Here is a 20,924-nt window from a genome sequence, read left to right on the forward strand (position 1 = left end):
TTTGGTGCTGCCAGTGGGAGGGTTTGCCTAGGATGTCGTCCCTCAGCTATACATAGCAAACTCAAAGCTCCTTACAGAGAAACCTCTTACCAGTCACTTTCCACAAATGGTGCCTATACCTAAAGGTACTTAGTGAAAATCCTTGAGAGGTATTTAATGCAAAAGCAGTTAAACTGTCTGGTGTTTTTCAGAAGCCCTCTGACACACCACTAGCAGGGAGAAGTGCAGGGCAGCTACAGCACAGCACAGCACTTGGGCCAGTTATTCATTTTGTCTGAAACAGGCTCTGCCACCCCAAGGGCTTGCCAAGATGTGTGACATGGGGGGGCTCGACAACCTGATTGCCAACACTGCTTACCTCCAGGCAAGGAAGAGTGGAGAAGGAGATGCCAAGGAAATGCAAAAGAGGCGTAAGAGCCTCTCGCTGCCCAAGGTTGAGCAGTGCAAAGAGCACAGAGAGTTCATTGTTGCTGATTATGACAGCATCTGTGAACAGCAGCCCATTGGCAAGAAATTCTTCCGAGACTTTTTAGAGACAGTGCCAGAATATTTGGTAGGTAGGAACTTCCTGGATGAGATAGCAAGCTGGGAGTTGGCAGAGGACAATCTCAAGAACAGCATCATGGAAGATATTGTCAACCATTTTCTTAAGGAAGGCGGCAAAAACTATCTGTCTTTCATGAGCTCTGACTTGGTCAGCAAATGCCAAGCAGCTACTGCAAAAGACTATGAGAATATCATGCAGCTGGCCAGGGAGGAAACCAAACTCTTCTTTAAAGGCAAGCCCTTCAAGGACTTCCAGACCAGCCCCTTTTATGACAAATTTATCCAATGGAAAGTGTTTGAGAAGCAACCAGTAACTGAGAAATACTTCTCCGAGTTCCGAGTGCTGGGCAAAGGTGGCTTTGGAGAGGTAAGAGCTTGTACTTTTAAGGATGTGAGTCATTGCTCCCCTTTCAAGACCAGCAGGTGGGTTTGCAAAGAGCAGTGGATTAAGCCATTGTATGAAGATTTGTAAAATGTGCTCCTTCAGATTGCCCATTTTCCAGAAATTAGACTGGGTTATTTATACCGTGATAGAGGCTCTGGTTAGCAAAGAGCTGCTTTAATGTTCTTATATTCTGTATCCATGCTAGTAAAAAAGCAGGCTTCTTTACAAAAACTTGCATGAATGTTCATGTAGTTAACTATTAGTCTGCTCCTTGACATCTTTTTAGCCTGTGCTATCACACACTCCCAGATAATTTTTAGCTGGAGTTTAAGGGAAAACATGCATCAGGATCTGTTCCCAAACTACAGTATGGAGATTTTTGAGAGTCCAGAGAGTTAAACTGTACAGATGCGATCTGTATATGCTGCTTATTCTCATGGTTACAGATTTTTGTTCTTGTCCTTGTTCCTTTTATTTGCTAGTACATGTCTACTAGTGGTATCCTTAAGAACTTTGCATCAGGGCCGCCATATATTACTGGTCCAGAACCGAACTGATTGTACGCTTGTTTCTTCCTTGTTTTCTCTGCTCTGCTAATGTACTCTTCATAGAAATTGGCATCAACAGCTACTAATAGGCATCAGTGATTCCCCAGTTCCTGCCTGTTACTATCCTTGATATTCCAGTCTCTGTGTAAAATTTCTTCATGCCCTTTCCATGTGCATATTCTCTAGGTTTGTGCCATCCAGGTCAAAAATACTGGCAAGATGTATGCCTGCAAGAAACTGGATAAGAAAAGGTTGAAAAAGAAAAGTGGAGAGAAGATGGCACTGCTGGAGAAAGAGATCCTGGAGAAGGTCAACAGCCCTTTCATAGTCACACTAGCTTACGCCTATGAGACCAAAACCCATCTATGTCTTGTTATGAGCCTCATGAATGGAGGGGATCTGAAGTATCACATCTACAATGTGGGAGAAAGGGGTTTGGAAATGAAAAGGATCATCTATTACTCAGCTCAGATCACCTGTGGGATTCTGCATCTCCATTCCATCAAAATTCTGTACCGGGATATGAAACCGGAGAATGTCCTCCTGGATGATAATGGGAATTGCAGACTGTCTGATCTTGGATTGGCAGTGCAAGTCAAAGAGGGAAAAAGCATCACTCAGAGGGTAAGTACAAATTCATTGAACGTGGGCAGTGGGAAGTGAAGCCATTCTATTTCTAATGCCTTGTAAGTCCAAGACTTAATTCCCCAGAATTGAGTCTTTGCTAAAGACCTAATGTAGTCATTTCATTCTAAAGACAGTTCTTAAGAAGATTTGGTTTATTAATTCTTTAGCTGCTGCATGTAGTAAAATAACTTCTTTTGGACAGAAACAGTAGAATCAACTTGACTTGTTTCTCTTAAGATAAGCTTTTGAACCAGTGACTTTAGAGAGGCAGATGCCTTGTGCCTTTTGGAATACTGCATAGTCAGGGATTTAACCAATGGTTTAATGAGCAGCAGTCAAAGATACGACTTCTTCTGTATTCCACTTTTGCTCCTAGGACAATACAGTTTCTTACACATTACTCTTATGTGATGCTACTGATTGTATTGCAGGTTTGCGTGGTGCTGCATAATAAATAATTTCCAACCTTCCTTCACCCCACAAATCAATTCCTGAAAAAGTTAGCAGACTTGATGGTTTGTAAATGTCCATGCCTGTCTACATGTGTAATGAAAAAGATGGTTGACCAACTGGTTTTTGTGTGAATTAGATTGTGCAACACTTCAGCCCTGTCTGGGGTCATCCCAAACTAACCTGGATTTGTACTAATGTCAGGAGATTTACACAAGAAATACGTATTCAGGTAGCTTAACTATGAAAAAGACATATTTCTCTCAAGGTGTCTGGATCTTAAAGATGTGTATAATGAGAGAATGTATCTGAAATACACTAAGAATATGAAGAAATGGAAGCAACATTATAAACTGGTCTAACTTCCCTATGTTAAACTCCCCAAGTTCACATTAGAAATTCAGTAGAAGAGAGGACCTGCTAATGACCTTTTACATCATGTGTGAAGTACACATCTTTTGATGTTGTTAAATTCAGTAATTTTGAAGGATCTTTTCTTTTCCTGGCAATTTAAGAAGCTTGTATTATAAGTGGTTTTAGTTCTCGCTGAAAGAAAATGTGGAAATTGCTGTATGTATAGATAGTAAATAATTTTCAAATTAAACTGCATGGTGTTTTGGATACAAAAATACAGCTTCTGTGAAAGGCAGGTTTTTCAGTAGAACTTACGTGAAATGAGGATGTTGTTTTGTTTTTAAAGATGGCATTTTCATCAGTGAACCCAAGCTATAAACCTTACTGTGCTTTGCAAGTTATAGAGGCCTGCAGTTACTATGATCGGATTTGCAATAGTTTTGTCAAAGGGCAGTTTTTCTTGCTTGTAAATATGTGGGGTTTGGCAGAAGGAAAAAAAAAAAAGAAAGCATATATTTAGCAATATATAACCACTTGTGTTGATGTTAGGGTGGAATCTCAAAGCAATACTGGACAGCGTGGTTGTTCCTCCTCACCTATAACAGCCATCAAGTTTTTAGTGACTTTCCTTTGTTGTTTTTAGAAGCTCTGTGCACCATTGTATGGGTGCTTTTAATAGAGCAAAAACTGCAGTGAGTAATGTACTACATGATTGTAATGTGTTGTAAGGAATTTCTGTTAAAGGCAGTTTGATTCATACATTACATTGAAGTAGGAGATGGAAGAAAATTATTATTTTTTCATTTTCTGTATCATAACTATAAATGAGTTAAATTAATAATAATTCCCATAATTTTTTTTGCCCCTCTGTAAAATAGTCATATTTGAAAGCTTCTAAAAAATGCTATACGATATTTATAGTAAAGTCATACACAGGAAGACCAAAGAACACATTTACAAAATTTACATTAAGCTTCACCATGTACTCCTGTAATAAAAGAAAAATGACGCTGTTAAATTGCTTTTTGTCTGCTAATCATAGTTACATTCTGACTTTAAATTATCTGAAAATTTACATCATAACATGCTTTTTTGAGTATGACTGCCAAATTGTTATCACTTAACCAAACCTATACAAATCACTTTTTCTTTTTTAACCCAAAGGGATGTATGGCTCCAAGACAGGTTTATCAAATGAAATTTAATCAGTTGCACCATTTTGTGGATACAGTTTTATAAGAGAATTTTTATAAGCTAAAGCAGAATATATATTCCTTCCAGGCCAAATCTGTATAGTACTGATATCTAAGTGCCTAATATCATAAAGCTGTTTCTAGATTTTCGATGATGGTCTGAACTGACAATTTAAGGCTTACAATTTTCTGTCACTAGTTAAGGGATGTTGTTACAGATCTATAGTGTAGAATATGTGGATTTATCTGTGTATTCATTTCATTAGAGATTGCAAAAAATACAGTATTTTGATGAATTCTGAAAGTTTTGTACATTCTCATAGTTGTATAAGCCATTAAAGATTAAATTTGTTCTGCTTTCAAAACATAAAAAAATTCCTGTCCTCTCATGTATGAATAAATGCACGTCACCCATACATCAGCTGGAGGATCCATTAATCCCTTTTGTAAATCTTATTAGGTGATTAGGTTATCACATGGCACAGGTATTAAGCTTGTTAATGAGTTCCTGTTTTAGACATTTTTCAAGTTTTCATTGAGGGTTTCTACAAAATTATAATGTTTATGTACTGTTCATCAGCCAAAGTAATGTTCTTTGTGGGCAGAAAGGTTTTTTGAATTTTAGATGGATGACTTCAAGGTGGTCTTAATAAAAAATTGTGTGTGTTTATGCTTCAGAAAAAGCATTGTGCAAGTGATAATTCAAGACTTATGTAATTGAAGAAATAGCCTTGGTATCCTTTAAGTACTGCCATTACATATACTGCCTTTTGAAAAGCACTTGTGTGCTCCATACAAATTGCCCATAACTATTATAAATAAAAATACCCTGCTTTCAGAAACTGTGCTCCTTACAAAAATCTTGAAAGAGTTGGATACGCAGCCTTAGTTTTCTCCCTTTCTTTTCAATTGCTAAAGCAGCAAGGAGAAACATCCAGCTTTCTGTGTGAATGTATTTTGAATTTATACTGTAGTTGTAAGTAATCGATACAGTAATAATTACAAAATTTAGAAAACTTTGATTTCCCTAAGTGTGCTGATTTGTCTTTTTGAAGTGCCAGCTGCTCCTAGAATGGAGAAATCACCCCAAAAAATTAAAATACATAAGTTTGAATAATAACAGTCTTGAAAATAAAAGTAGAAAACAGTTGAAAGCTACTTACAATGTCATTTTCCTTCTTTAAATATACATGGATTATATAGGATCTTCTCATGATAGCTACATGCACCTGTGCACTCTACCAAGAAATGTGTCTGTGCACACTTACTAAGGCAGAGCTCTTACTGACATCACTGGAAACAGAAACAAACTCTTAGTAGTGATAAAACTATTCAGGTCTTTAAATGTCATTATGACTTCCTACAAATGTGCCTATTGCTTCTGATCTGATGTGTTGGTCAGACCCTGCAGGAACTAGTTTGTATCTTAAAATTATGACTTTTTGAATGTTGTTATTTTCTCGGTCCTACATAATTGAAATAGATAACGAGGAGAAACTGAGAGCCTGCAAAGATGGCTTTGACACAGGCAAAGTGTTTTGTCTGCTTATGTACACACTAGATTGATTCTAGCACTAGGGGTTCTTTGCATATGACAGAAATGAGCTCCATCCCAAGTTTCCCCACTTGAACAGTTTGACCTGTCATCTTTTTCTTGAAGTCTCTGCAATTTATTCTCATACTAATCAACATCCACTCGTATGTGAGTCAAGTGCTCCTGGCCTTATTCAAAAGAGTAATACTACTTAGTTTCCTGAGAGTGGTTGTGAGAAAAGTCAGCATGTTCTTCTGCTTAGGGTCTTCATATCCTCTGAATTTAAATATAGAGGAGTTAATTTCATTTTTCCAGAGGTTAGTGTGTATTTGCTGTTTATTTAGGGAAGAATTTTCTGCCCTTACTGGGTATGGCTTTTATGAAAAGCAACTGTTGCATGTAAATTGTGAAGAACTTTTGTGCAGATGCATGTGAGCCAGAGAGCTTAAATATTGACATAATAACTGTGAAAAATAATATAAACATATTTTTGCAGTATTTATAAAAGTGCATTCGTATCTTCAGAGGTTTCAGGCATCCTCACAGTTTTCCTGTGCTATGTTTTATATATTTGAAGGACATCATAATATTTGTATAGGAAAAACATGTTTTGGTTAAAATCTTACTCAAAATGTCCTTTTGCCCTCCTGTATGTTTGTTTATTATAAGATTCTATTTCTTAGGAAAACACAAGGATGTTCCTGAAACTTGCAGTTTAATTTCAAGTCAGTTGAAAAGCAGGAGGAGGGTTTAGACTTGTGAAATAAAAAATAACTCAGCAAGCTATTCTACAGTTGACCTTTGTTCATTATCACATGGCATTCTTACTGGATAAGATTCTGTAAAAATTTCTTCCTTTGCACTTTGAAAAATGACGGCTCTTCATTTGCTCAGCATTAGAGGAACTTGCTGCTGTTTTGTTTATACATTTTGAAGTATGACATGTAAAATTGGTGATGTTTTTATTGGCAGAACTTTGTTCTTAAAAATTTTGATAATCGCAGTTGTTATGAAGTGCATCATCATGACAGGTGTTTCAGATTTTTTTAATCTCTGAAACATGTACTTTACAGAATGCAGCCTTACCCATGAAAGTCTGTGGGGCCAGTTGGGATCCATGTAAGGGTACTGAGGGAGCAGGCAGAAGTGCTGACCAAGTAATTTCCCATCATGGCTTTCCCAGCAGTCCTGGAAAACCAAGGAGGTCCCAGTAGCTTGGACGTTAGCAAATGTGATGCCCATCCACACTAAGGGCTGGAAGAAGGAACCAGGAAACTACCAGCCTGTCAACCTGACCTTGGTTCCAGAGAAGCTCATGGAGTAGATCATCCTGAGTGTGGTCGTGCAGCATATACAGGACAACCACAGGATCAGGCCCAGCCAGCGTGGGTTTAGGAAAGGCAGGTCGTGCTTGACCAGCCTCATGGCAGGGTGACCTGCTTTGTGGATGAGGAGATGGCTGTGGATGTGTCTGTCTGGACTGTAGTAAAGCCTATGTCACTGTTTCCCACAGCATCTCCTGGAGAACCCGGCTGCTCATGGCTTGCACAGGCTCTCTCTGCTGGATAAAAACGGCAGGATAGCTGGGCCCAGAGTGTGGTGGGGAATGGAATTACATCCAGCTGGCACCTGGGCACTGGTGGGGCTCTGCCGAGCTCGGTACTGGGTCCAGCCCTGTTTGATCAAGGGGATCAAACAAGGGGATCAAGTGCAGTCTCAGTGAATTTGCAGGCAACAGCAAGTTGGCTGGGAGTGTGGATCTGCTGGAGGGCAGGAAGGTTCTGCAGAGGGATCTGGACAGGCTGGATTGATGGGCTGCTGGCAGTTCTACAAGGTTCAGTAAGGCAAAGCAGCAGTTTCTGCACCTGGGTCACAACAATCCCTTCATACTACAGACTTGGGGAAGAGTGGCTGGAAAGCTGCCCAGTGGGAAAAGGGGGTTGTTGGTCAACAGCTGGCTGAACATGAGCCAGTGTGTGCCCAGGTGGGCAAGAAGGCCAGTGGCATCCTGGCCTGTACCAGCAATAGTGTGGCCAGCAGCGACCATTCCCCTGTGCTCAGCACTGGTGAGGCTGCACCTTGAATCCTGTGTTCAGTTTTGGGCCTCTCACTGCAAGAAAGACATTGAGGTGCTGGAGTGTGTCCAGAGAGAGGCAGTGGAGCTGCAAAGTGTCTGGAGCACAAGCCTGGTAGGAGGGAACTGGAGAAAGGAGGCTCACCCTGAGAGGAGGTTGTAGCAAGGTGGGGGTTGGACTCTCCTGCCAGGTAACAAACAATAGGACAAGAGGAAATGGCCTCAAGTTGTGCTAGGGGATGTTTAGATTGGATATTAAGGAAAGTTTCTTCCCCAGAAGGGCTGTCAAGCAGTGGAACAGGCTGCCCCGGGAAGTGGTGGAGTCACCACCCCTGGAGGTATTTAAAAGCCATGTAGATGTGGGGCTTAAGGACATGGTTTAGTGGTGGGCTTGGCAATGCTGGATTAATGGTTGGGCTCGATGATCTTAGAATATTTTCCAAATTATGTGAATTCCATGATCATGAGAGTGAAGGAATTTGTGAGACGATTCTGCCTCCTGCAGTTTTGGATATGGCAGAAAGGATACTGTAGTCATCTCAAATTAAGAGAATGCAATGTGTCCCATGAAATACTTTTCCTACACACAACATGCCATCCATTTTTTCTGTTAGGGAATGACATTGGAATCCTTTATGATGTAGTATGAGGTCTCTGCATGACTTTTACCATAGTTCCTCATCCAGCTTAATCTGACAGTTAATAAATGCTATAGGATTTTCTATAAAAATAGTGTACATTCTAGAATGATCCCGTGGGTAAAACATCTAGTGGGCCACACATTGACTCATCATAGTCAAAGATGTTTTTATTTCATTTGATAAGAAATGCAGCATTTGGCTGACACTGTAATTCTTTGAACTTTTGATTTGATAGCTTTGACCAGAAGCAGTATTGCAGACAGTAAGCTGTGAGATGGTGAGGAAGGTAGTACTTCTGTTCTTACTGGACCACATGTGACATTCCACATACTGTCATGAGTAGTTTCAGTTAACAGACATGCAGTTACTCTTTTAGGAAGACAAAATCCTGGAATTACAGACACATGCAAGCTGTGAAGACTGGGGGCTCGGTTTTGCCCATTATTCGAGTTTAAAATCTGTTAGTGAAAGGTAGCAGGTGCGTGGTTCTTAAAACAGATATTAAACCAGAGTGTAGTTAAGCAGCAGGACTCTCTTGCAAAAGGTCTTGTAGGCTCTATAAATTTATCTAGGTTCAGGGGGAGAGTGGACAATTGATGGAAAAAAGTTTTGTTGAGAGAAACCATTTCTGTCTCTGGAAGCCCTTGAACTGCAAATAGTTGGAGTCTAGGAAAGTGTAGATAAGTCTCAATGTACACATCAGGCTCTTAGAGACTTTCCTATATATTAATTTGTTTGAATATAATTCACAGACAGTAAACTGACCATAGGGGCCATTGGTCTGATGCAGCCAGTACCCATCTCCTTGGATTTACATTTTAAAGAATGGTACCTCCAACATTAGTCATAATCCTGGAAGATAAAGTGGATGAAATCCCTTGGATTTCAGTGATCAGCAGTAATTCTCCAGGCTTCATTGACATTTGCACTGCTTAACCTACAGTGGCTGTACCTACACTGGAGGGCCCCTACCCTTCCCAGAGCACCCTGCAGTCCTGTCCTCTCAGTCACAACGTCACAGAACACAGGATTTCTCTTTGACATCCCCTTTCTGAGAAAGCAGTCTATGTGTGGTGCCACAGTACGGTATTTGCATTCATTATGAAGAGCTTCATAAAATATAGACAGAGCTAAGAGATATGGAGAGTTTTCTCCCTTTTTAACACTGTTTATGGAATATTCTATGGTCATTAAATAACAAAACCATGAATATCTCTGAAGTAGTATTATTTCTATATTATAGATGGGAAATGGTCAGGAGAAATTTGAAAGGAAATTAAAGAGAAAATCATGTTACAGGAAGACTAGATAACCCTTTTAATTCTTGAATTCTAATTGTGTGCTAATGAGTCTCTACCAAATGTTCTGCTTGTCCTAAGTGCTCCATCCTGTAATGTCTGATTGCTTCCCTGTCTGTGAATGTCTTCTGATGTCTTCTGATGACACTTGACGGAGGTGGGAGTTGTTAGCAGGTTCTGTCTCCAATAGGGATCTGAGTCAAAGATTTATGTGTGATTATGCAGGAAGAAAGTGGGGAGCTGCTGTAGAATCCAAAGTTAAAATTGGTGCTCAGTTACTGGATTGTCCCTTCTCAAGCCCTTTATCCCTTTGACTTCCATACAGCGTGAATCTAAACTGAAATCATGCTCTAACTGTGTCTCTCTTCCCAAGGAGGAACACACAGACAGCAGTCCCTACTGCACCGAGTGGCTTTCTCTTTTGTTGTGCAACTTCATTTCAGTGATTACTGGTGGCCAAGCTTAAGAGAGTGAAAACCAGTGCTGGATTTTTTTACTATTCCAGTTAGTGATTTTGAACCCAGAGGCAATTTTTTCTTTTTTTCTACTGTAGCAAAAATCTGTTTTGTCCCTTTTGTGCTTTTGCCTGTGTGGGCTTTTTTTAAAGCACAGCTTTCCCTATGAAAATTATCTTCTTATGTGAAAATTAAAGAAGTTTAGTATTGAATCTTACGTAAGCATGTGGGATTCAGTAGCTCCTAAGCTCCTATACCGTCTTTGTCATTATCTTCTCCCACTACTCTGAACAGTCCTCCTTGTGTTCTTCTGAAATAATAGCCAAACAATTCATGATGGGCCATCCCATCGGACGGTCCCTCCCTCTGCTAAGCATTAACAATATGCCAGAATCCTTGTTCTGTGTGACTTTCCAGAGTGATTTTTGCACTATTTAGATTTGATTTTATCTTCTTTAAAAAAAAATAGTTGCCTATTAATTGAGTCAGCTGGTTTCTTGTAATTGTATGAACTTGTGGTGAGAAAAAACTGTGGAGGAGCTACAATTCTGTGTGACTCATTTAAATTAGGCTCTGTTCCTCCTCACAGTGACTCTTGGGAGAAGAATTAAGATGGTAAAGTGATTGACAGAGGCAGATCAGTGTTGTTCTCCACATCCAGGGCCTTTCAGCTTGTGTGCAGGGAAGAGATTTCTGTGGTCTGTTCCTGCATTCCTGCAGGGTCTATTAAGGCCATTGCTGAAGGAGTGGAGGAACAGCTGGACAAGAGAACAAAGCAGGCAGTGGCACCCCTTGGAGGAAGGAAGGACCGAACCCCAGGAAACAGCTGATAGAGCTAAACTCAGCTTGTTTTTTTTCCTCTGTTCAACAGTTCTTGTGCCATGGCAAACAAAAGATAGACATTCTGATTTGCTTTACTGTTTGGTTTGTGATATCAATTGAGTTTGTTTTGCAGAGATCTGTGGGAAAAGGTAGCAAGATCTAAATCCTGTTTCTCCCCATTTGCCTGTTTCTGTGCTGCTGAAAGCTCCAGAGAGTTCTCTCTCTTTCTTGCCTGCACCTGCTAGAAGCTGGGACAGGGGCGGTGTTGAAGGGGCTTTCCTTGTCGGGACAGCAGTCAGAGGGATGTGTGAGCTGCTTGCACTGCGGGCCTCATTCTGCTCTGAGCTCTGCTGTGCCAAGTGCCCCTTGACTGCACTGGGATCTGAGTGCACTTAGTGTTTCTCAGGATCACATCTTGAATTACTAAAAGATTGTAATTATGTGACCTTTGAAAAATTTATGCAGGATTGTATTTCACAAAAGAAACATTTGTATACTTTCAGATGAGTCATTTCTACTATGCCCTGTCAAACCACACTCAAAGCAGTAATTTCACTCAACAGAACTTCTTCGCTAATGTAGCCAAGGGTGGCATTTGGTCATTACATTTTAGAGGATTATTGAAAAGTTGTCTTTTGGGTTATTCTCAAGATAGTGAAATAAAGGCAAAGTAGGTCTGTGAACCCTTTCCAAAAGCAACTCAATTAAAATTAATTGACTGAAATGTAATGACTATTTTTATAATTCAAGCAGCTTCTGCAAGGCATCCTGCTCATCATCACAAAAGACAATATTAGATGGAGAGCGAGCAAAAAATAGCTAGTGTTGTACTACTACGCTTCAGAAAGTTCTATGCCTCTACAAAGGCATAAGATTTCTGTCTCCTGTAAAAAGTTGGGATAATGTAACTTTCTTTGTCTTCTTTGTTATATTTTTATTTATTGTGTCCCATTAGATGCTTCCAGATCAATGAAGGCATAATATGTGTTTGTGTCTCTGTAAGATCACTTGATTAGTTAACGTCTCTGTAAGATCACTTGATTAGTTAACACATATGTTCAAATGGTTCCTTGTCTTACCAGGAATTCTATAGGAAAGAAGAGAATAATGTGCTTCATCTCAGTCAAAACCCAATGAACATCCTAGTAGTGTAGAGTTGACAACGGAGGAATTAACTTTGAGTGTGGGTTTTTTATTTTCTCTGTTTTCATTAAAAGAGTGAAATTTATCCATGTAAAGTAAGATCTAGTAAGAAAAAGTGGGTTTCAATTAATATACAACTTCTGAATTTACTTATAAATTTTACTGAATGAAAACATCTGCAAAATCATACAAACCTAGTGATTTTTTGTCTGATAGACGTATCAGTATCCCATACTTGGAGATACCCGTTCTGAGGCATGATCTGATAATTCTAACTGAATTAAATATTCAGTACCAGCCCATGGGAAATAGACCCCTTCTAAAAAATAATGCATTTATCTTTTGTGGTGGCTTTTAATTTCTTTGCTTTCTGTCCTTTTTTTTTCATTTTTGCACTAGAGTATAATTTACGGTATACTTATTTACCCCAAGGCCCGCCAAGAGTAATTTACTTTAATTTACATTTGCTTTCGGAATCAGTGGATAAGTTTTCCACCCAGTACATTATTTTTTGCTGCTCAAATCTCACTGCTAGTGAGAGTTGTACAGTTTAAAAACTCCCTTCACAAAGCTTCTGTTTTACCTCCTTAGATAAACCTCTCCTGAGGTCGTTGAGGCTGCCTTTCCTGTTGCTGTAGGATATCTCTTCCTGGAAAGATGATACGATTTTTACATCTTGTTCTCCATAATGATTAGTGTAGGGGTGTTAGGTGTTACCTTCCCTCTAATGCTGTCTACTCTCCAAAGATAGAATTAAATCTTCATTTGAAGGATCTATGTTCTTCCAGTTCCAGATGCTGAATAATTCTTTTTTTGTGTTCTCTAATACAGCAAATGCTAAAGGCTTTCATATCTTTCTTCCCAAATGATTTTGCCAAAATTACACATATAGAGAAATAGGTGGAAAAGACTAAAATTTAAGCTCTTTTCTTCCTTTCTTCAAATTCCTGTTTTGATAGAGATTTATGTATTTCTCCTCCCTTACTGTTTTTCTTCCCCTTTAAAAATCACTGTTGACTACTTGTGAAATGTGTTTGCTTCTGCTATACAATTATCATGTTTTAGTGGGTTTTGAGTCTCAGGGCTTATGAGATTAGGTTTAGAATCCTGCTTCTTAGCCTGTTTCTTCATTGTGAATAGAAGGAAAGCTTCAGGATTGGGAGAGATTTGTTTTTAGATTCAAGTTTGAATGAAATTCTATGAGAAAACCATCGCTCATTAAATTCTGAATTGAAATGGTTTGGCATATCAGAAGAATGCTATGTTTCTAGACTTCCTCAGATGGAATTGGATCAACTCAGTAACAGCCCAAGATTTCAGTGCTACTAATTTAGAATGTTGAAGTTTAGTTCTTGTTTACATTTAAGCGCATCCACAGCCTGTCACTTTAGTCTGAAGGGAGGCTGCTGTTGGTCCATTCTGTTTTCTGTTAAGTTGGGGTCGTGCCATCTTTTTGGTGTGTAATGATGGCCTTGCTTTCTCTGTTCTTGAGAAACACAAGCACCATATCAAAGCATGGTGTTTTTTCGGATGGTGTGTCCTACTGGAGGGTATGTGGAAAATGCCCGTGGAAGAGACTGAAGTTACTTGGCGACTATTTATTTTGAAAAAACAACTGTGGAAAACACAAGTGGAAGGAAAGAGGCAGTCTGAAAGGAGCTGCCTTGAGACATATTTGTGACAGTGGATTTCTGACTTTTCCATGTCACATGTATCCAGGTTCGGAATGAGGATGCTAAGTTGCAGTAAAACAATGTCTTATCAGAAAGACCACATTGTGCTGTAAGAGCACATTTTGATGATAATTTGACTCAATAGTTCTTCAAGGCATTAGTGCCCCAGCTTCATCTCAGTAAAAATAAAAATGTTTATTGCTTCCCAGAAGGAGAGAAAAAAAAAGAAAAAAATATTCCAGAAACCTATTTAGAGCTGTGTTTACTAATCCACAGTGAGCTTTGTGTGCAAGCTTTTGTATCAAAATTTCTCTACTTCTTTCAACCTCTCCTCTCCTTTCCAGGCTTTTCTGAGGCCAGATGGATTTGGGGTCTGTGGTCCATGTTTGAGCATTTGTCCCCTTCCCTGAATAGAGCAATAATCATACCTAAAAATATAATACTGTCAGGGTTTCTCTCAATATTTTTACTTGGAGAAATCCAGTGTGAGCAGTACAAATTGCCTGTGGGATGATGTCAGCAGCTGCAGTGCCCATGCTGCTCCTCTGTACTTTTGTGGTTTTAGTGAGAGAGGCAACTGTTTGCTTTGAACCTTTCCTTTTGCTTTCAACCTGACTGATACTTTTGTTTTTCTCATCTAATTTTTGTTTTTCAACCGTATGGAGAATTTTGTTCTATATCCTTAAAAGTAAAAAAAAAAAAAACTACAAAGAGAGAAAATAAAGTGGATTTAATTTTCTGTCTATTAGGCTTATGTTTTAATTGATGCTAAATGTTCCCTCTTGCACACATTGTTTACAGTAGAGTATATGTCGTAATGTGTAAGTGTCACAAGCTAAAGTTCATGGGGGGAGACCTGACTTGGAAGTACTATGCATAAATCTGCAAAAATCAGAGGGGTTACCCAACCCCATAAAATAAAATCCATCTGTTGAACTGTGCTTTTTATGAATACAATTTGTCCAAATGAGCTTAGCTTTAGTTACCTTTTTCTAACTGTTTTGCTTTGGAGTGAATCCCTCATCAATTGTATGTTGATAGCAGTAATAATGACCATCTTGAGTAAGCTTTAGTGGGATTTTGCCCAAACAAAGTTTTTTATTTTAAATTGTTGTACTGGTAATACATCAGTCCCAGTATTTAAAAAAATATGAGAGGTTCAAGCAACTTCTGACATGTTATCACTGTTAGGTGAATCTGGTAAATACATAAGATAGCGCATGCGGTGCGCCAGTAAACGTGGGTTCAGCTGAGGAAATGCTGTTCCGATTGAAATCTCATGTCCTCAGTCATGGAACAGTGCAACAGAGAGTGTAGAAAGACGCTGATCTCCTCACTTCCCTCACAGGTGAATCAGCTCCCTGGGGACAGAGGCAGCAGAAGCTATTTCAAACACTGCAGCCTGTCCCCCAAGGGGAAAGTGGAAGGCCTGGGCTGGGAAGGAAGCAGGCAGATGTCCCTCTCAAAGAGTGGCCATTTCTTCTCTCAGAGAACAGGCTATTAGTGCTGTAAATAGTCTTTATTCAGGCATCTTTTTTTAGTCAGGAAATATGAACTTGTTCCTTCGCCCAAATGTCTGTAATTTATGAATTATAATTTTCATAGGTTTACTTTCTTCCAGTGGTTTTTAAGAGTTTTTTTGGCCCTTGGTGGTAGAACATTTATCCAGAAACCCAAGAGGGAGGTGGCTGAGAACTTCCTCATTGCAGCTCAGCTACTGGCTTGATGAGAGTTTTCTCACTAGCAACAGACCCCTGTGTTGGACCAATTACAACCATTGAACAGGGTGGGAATCAGTGATTGTTTTGCTTGATTTTTGTACTTTTTAAAATCTTTTCAAACTGATTGCTACTTGTGTTTACACAACAAAACTAACAATATCTTCAACCGAGAAAAAGAATAAAATGGACGAAGAAAGCAAGCTAGCCATGAATTTGAAAATAGACCACTTTTAGGTAGAAATTGCACAAACATTTCACATTGGAAAAGCATATATAAGACAGTTTTCCTATGTGCTAAGATGTTTAGAGAAATATAGTCCATGTGCTAAAAAAGTTGTACGTCACGATTTCTAGATTAAAAAAAAGTCAGAGTTTCTAGATACAAAATATATCAGTAGAATATTTTGGAAGAATTATAGACTAGTCTGTTTAATTGTATGCATTTCATTACTGGCATTGTATAGTAAATCTGTCTGTTTGCAATAGGCTGGAACAAATGGTTACATGGCTCCGGAAATCCTGAAGGAAGAGGACTACAGCTATCCCGTGGACTGGTTTGCTATGGGGTGTACTATTTATGAGATGGTTGCTGGGCGAACACCATTCAAGGATTACAAAGAAAAGGTCAGTAAGGATGAGGTTAGAAGAAGAACTCTGGAAGATGAGGTGAAATTTGAACATGCCAGCTTTACAGCGGAAGCGAAAGAGATTTGCCAGCTGTTTTTGGCTAAGAAAAAAGAGGACCGTTTAGGAAGCAGGTATGCCTTCTCAATCTCAGTACAACAGAGATTAAAGCTGCAGACAATATAGTTATTTTACTTACTGCACAAAATGGGTTGGATCTTCACTTTCTATAGAGTACTGAATTTTCCCTTTCACTTCCAGGAAGAAAGAGGTGGAAAGTTTTGAAGATAATATGGAAATAAGGAACGTTGTTGCAATAGTGTGATCATCTATCCTCACTCCAGATGACTCACAGGAGTTGCCTTCTTGTAATTTTGTGTATTAGACTCTATATAGTTTTGGGAGGAAGGGGCAACCTCTTTTTCTTACACATTCTTTCCTAAAGATAGAGGATATTCAAGTAGATACCTGTATCCCTGCTAGCGCAGGCTGAATGCAGAATATTAGACTGTATTGCTTACTGGAATGATGTGGGCAGAAATCCAAATCTGCAATGTGGATTCTCTTCCCTGCAGATATCTAATTTGCAAGGCAGCGTCATTGGCTTCTTGCTGAAGAGACATTAACCCCTCTGCTTTGCTCAAGTGCTTTAATAAAATGTTGTAGAATTTCTGGTCATCCTGACTCATCTCAGGGAGAAAAAGAATATTTGGCACAAATTCCTATAAAGCAGAACATTTCTGGGCACTTCAGAGGTGGCTTTGGGTTGATGAAGATTGATGGATGTGTCCCTGACTTAGCAATTTCAAGGAACTGTTCAATAAGATGAGAACTGCAAAACTAAACATTGTCATGTTTAACTTGTAATAGCTCTGATCCCTCTGTTATGTGTGTGTATAAATAATTTAGTGCATTTCTAATAAACAGATTGCAGATCTACATTTGCAATATAGGCAAAGATATATAATAAAAATTGAAAAAATTAATGGGAAACCAATAATACGTATCTTCAGAATACACCGTGATTTGAATCATTTGTGAATACAAATATATGTATCAGGTGCTTTTCCAGTCTAAAGGTGGAATAGACAAAGGATCTCATCGAAAATGCATAGATAGTCTTCTAAATTTATATTTCATAACAACATGGAACAGTTTTTCAAAATGTCAGGCAAACATTTGTCTGAAATAATTAACTCTAATGAAAGATAATAGATCATTAATACACATATGCTGTTTAAGGTATCCTTCCTCTGATGTGCCATACTTAGAGAAGGAAAACAATAGGATGTATACCCTGAGCATGATACAGAATAAAAGCCTGCATGTACCTCTTAAACAGGGCAGTACTATTGAGGACAGCTCCTGCTTATGTAAAGATTAGCACTGTAATTCTACGAAGGACAACAAGAGCTTGGGTTATCCACAGAAGTACCTGTTGCATAAGTTAAAGCTGCTCAAAGACAGCTTTATTTTGTACACCTGACCTTTTAAAACACTCCACTCTTCTATTGAAGATGCTATTTCACTAGCTAACTCAGGAAAGATGTAACCCGTTTTCTTCACTTTCGCTTTTTGGGATTGATATCTCAAATCCCAAAGTGATGTTTAATTTTTTTTAAATTGAAGAATGCAAAATCGACCAACTTCATGTGAGTTCATTTGCTGTTCCTATTTAAGCTACATAAAAATGCAGTTCACAGAGGATGAGCTCAAATTCATCTCCAGCTAGTTGGAGGATGTCTCAGTTCCAGTAGATGGCATTCATGTAGCTTTACATTTTTAACTTTTTATGGTTTCAGGATGAGGAACACTGCAGCAATCCATTTTAGAGCCTCCAGCAGCTTCTAGTGCTTTTTGGTTTATGTTACAAAAGGGAAAGCAAAATAAAGGGAGATTTTTGCAAGTGCATTTGCCCAGTCAGCACTACTGGGTCACCAGTGTCCCAGGACACCAGTTAATTTGAACAGCAGCTGTAATGCACTTCAGGCTAACAGTGAACGTAAATAAATCATATCAGGCTGCTCAAGTACTCAGTTATCACTGGCTAGGAAAGGTAGGAGATGATTTTGCAAGCCTATGGATATGCGGAGGTCAAGATCCTCGTTGGCTTAATCTGTACACTCATAATTTTGCTTATATGGTGCTTTTGGGTTGAAAACACAATTTTTTTTCATTGCCCAAGATGCCTGGATGGCAGAATCCATCATTCTTCAGGCTGTGATGTGGCATCCTGGTCATTCATGGTGGTGTACAGTGGGTAGTGCTTGGTGGTGGCTTGCTCAGAACTGGGCAGCAGAGGTGCAAAATGACAATTTTCTAGCAAGGGGCTGAAAAGAGCAGCTGGTGGTTTCATCTCTGCTGTGTCCAGGGAGCTCCAAGGCAGGCCAGAAGCACAGCAGGGCAGGATGAGGAACAGGCAGTAGTGCCTAGCTGGACAAGCTGTTCTGCATTCATGGAAATGAGGATTTAAAAAATAAAGATTTTTCCATAGTCACACAACTCTACTCCTCCTATATGGTGCTTCTGCGCATTTCCAAAGATAAAAAGACTTGCCAAAGGTTTGCGTTAAATTTTATTCATAGAACATTGTCTAGAAATACATGAGGGCTTACACTTTGCTGAGTTTGATTTTGTAAGGAAGTTGGAAAAGAAAAAAGCAATGTGTTACAAACTACCATTTTCTGAGGCCAAAACGCAGACAAATTTGGTTTTCCTATATCACTGTTTTCAAGAGCAGTGCATCCATAAATACATTAAACAAAGAATGCATAGGTGTGGAAAAGACAGTGCTCCTCTCTGCTCCTCCTTTCTCTAGAATTCCAAATTCAGACTTTGCATGCCTTGACACTAGAGGCACAGTTCAAATGCTGTGGTCTTTGGTCATGCTTCAACAAGCACACATTTGAGGCTCAGATGATTTTTATCATCAGAAAATATCCTACAGTCTCTCTATGGGTCTAGAGTGAAACAATTCACTAGTTCTTTTATAGATGAAGTTCTCCCTAAGGTGTGAAGTTGTTTTCATAAGATTTATTTAACTTAAGTGTTTACAATTATTTAGTCCTTTCTGTTTCTTCTTATTGGGTTTTAACTATATTAATAAAGGATTGTGTTTGTGACAGTGGCACACATACTTTTGTTAATGTCATAATCTGTGAATCTCTTGCCTAAAAAAAATGTTTGTTAATTTATAAGAGTAGTTATTTTGAATGAACAGTCACTAAAAGTGGGAGTGTTTATTTGAGTGTCATAACTGAGTTTTTTAATGTAAATGTGTAGATGCTTTGAATTAAGATAAAACCAGAATTGTCATTTGTCACCAGGTTTCTATTCAGACTATTGCTGCTCAGAGTCATTCTATAGATGTATTAACCCAATATACCCCATTCTAGAGTTTAATACATATTCTTACCCTATAGTATAGATACTCTTATCCTAGTTGATACAGGGCCAGTCATTGAACCTCCCTTGTTGGACAGTAAATCCCGTACCTCCCCTCCCCATCCTGCTGTAGGTTCAGTTCTGGTGGAAGTGTACCTTTGGATGGGGCATCCCAGATGCAGCATTGCAGCTCCTGGAGCGTGGCACCTTGCCTGGGCTGATTTACCCTGAGAGGTGGAGTAATGAGTAACGGGATCAGAATGTTTTCAGCTTCTCAACTTGGCTTATGTTGTGCAATGCAGCGTTCTTTGGTTAGGAAAAAAGGAATTGTGCTGCATGATATATATATATCTCCCCTTATTTTAAAGTACTGTCATGTAGAAAACACAGCCACCCCTGTATCTCTCTGAGAGCAAAACACACTGATGAGCAAACTTTTGCTTTATTGCAGGAATGAAGACGATGACCCAAGAAAACACAGCTTCTTCAAAACAATAAATTTCCACAGGCTAGAGGCAAGCCTTATTGACCCTCCATTTGTGCCAGATCCATCAGTTGTCTATGCCAAAGACGTTGCAGACATTGCTGACTTCTCTGAAATACGAGGAATTGAGTTTGATGACAAAGACAAGAAGTTCTTCAAAAAGTTTGCAACGGGTGCTGTCCCTATACCCTGGCAGGAAGAAATCATTGAAACTGGACTGTTTGACGAACTGAATGATCCCAACAGAGTAGTTTCTGGAGGTTATGCAAACGGAGGGGAAGCTAAATCGGGAGTTTGTTTGTTGTTGTAATTATACCATTACCAAAAAGAATAGAAACCACCTCAGAACTTTCCATATTCTGACTCTATTTTAGAAACTCAGTACACCTGTTTGAGAAGAACCAGCCAGTGTAATGTGACATTGACAGGCTATGTAGTACCACCAGCTGAATAGACTGTATTATTTTCCTTTGCTCTAAGGAAGGAGACATTTTTGTGTTATTGGAGATGTATCAAATGAAGAACCATATTTCTTCAAGAAGCTTAGAATAGAAATTCTGAAATACAACAAGCAATGATAGAGTGAAGAGGCAATAGCTTTTGAAAGTGACTGATTACTGTTTTGAATACAATGATTTGTTGGTTTTGTCTCTTTTTTCTTGTTATTTCTACTAACATTTCCTCTTTGTTCTACAGTTTTCAGGAAGGATTTTTTAATTTTCAAGTAATCTTGGACAGTGGAGCTCATATACCATGTCAAACTTGGAATCTTATTGGTTAGCCAGTCTGTCTGTTAAATTCTATTAGGTTTTGGGTGGTTTATTTTAATATGTTCAAATTGTCATAAGATGTAAAGAAATATCTACATATCACTTGGAAATAAGAACAACAGGATCAAACTCTTTTCAAATGTGATTTTAAGATTTGAAGATAAGATTTAATTGAATAAAGCATTTATTTACTATTAT

General features: G+C 38.8%; 1 protein-coding gene across 1 annotated transcript; it reads left to right on the top strand.

The window, feature by feature from the left end:
* The first annotated feature begins 295 nt into the window (after nucleotides 1–295).
* GRK7 (G protein-coupled receptor kinase 7) lies at nucleotides 296–20,924 on the top strand. The gene is made up of 4 exons (XM_082287999.1): nucleotides 296–913; nucleotides 1,666–2,103; nucleotides 15,951–16,222; nucleotides 19,924–20,924. The coding sequence occupies exons 1-4, from the start codon at nucleotides 311–313 to the stop codon at nucleotides 20,264–20,266; spliced, it is 1,656 nt and encodes a 551-aa protein (XP_082144125.1). The 5' UTR covers nucleotides 296–310; the 3' UTR covers nucleotides 20,267–20,924.

This window comes from Coloeus monedula (assembly GCF_965178545.1).
Source record: "Coloeus monedula genome assembly, chromosome: 10".
NCBI lineage: Eukaryota > Metazoa > Chordata > Aves > Passeriformes > Corvidae > Coloeus > Coloeus monedula.

What these genes read in the sequence shown, in the direction of transcription:
- GRK7 (XM_082287999.1), top strand. Translation starts at nt 311, where the DNA reads ATGTGTGACATGGGGGGGCTCGACAACCTGATTGCCAACACTGCTTAC. An exon ending in GAAAAAGCATCACTCAGAGG is followed by an intron (nt 2,104 to 15,950) that starts GTAAGTACAAAT and finishes TGTTTGCAATAG; the next exon opens with GCTGGAACAAATGGTTACAT. An exon ending in GAGGACCGTTTAGGAAGCAG is followed by an intron (nt 16,223 to 19,923) that starts GTATGCCTTCTC and finishes GCTTTATTGCAG; the next exon opens with GAATGAAGACGATGACCCAA.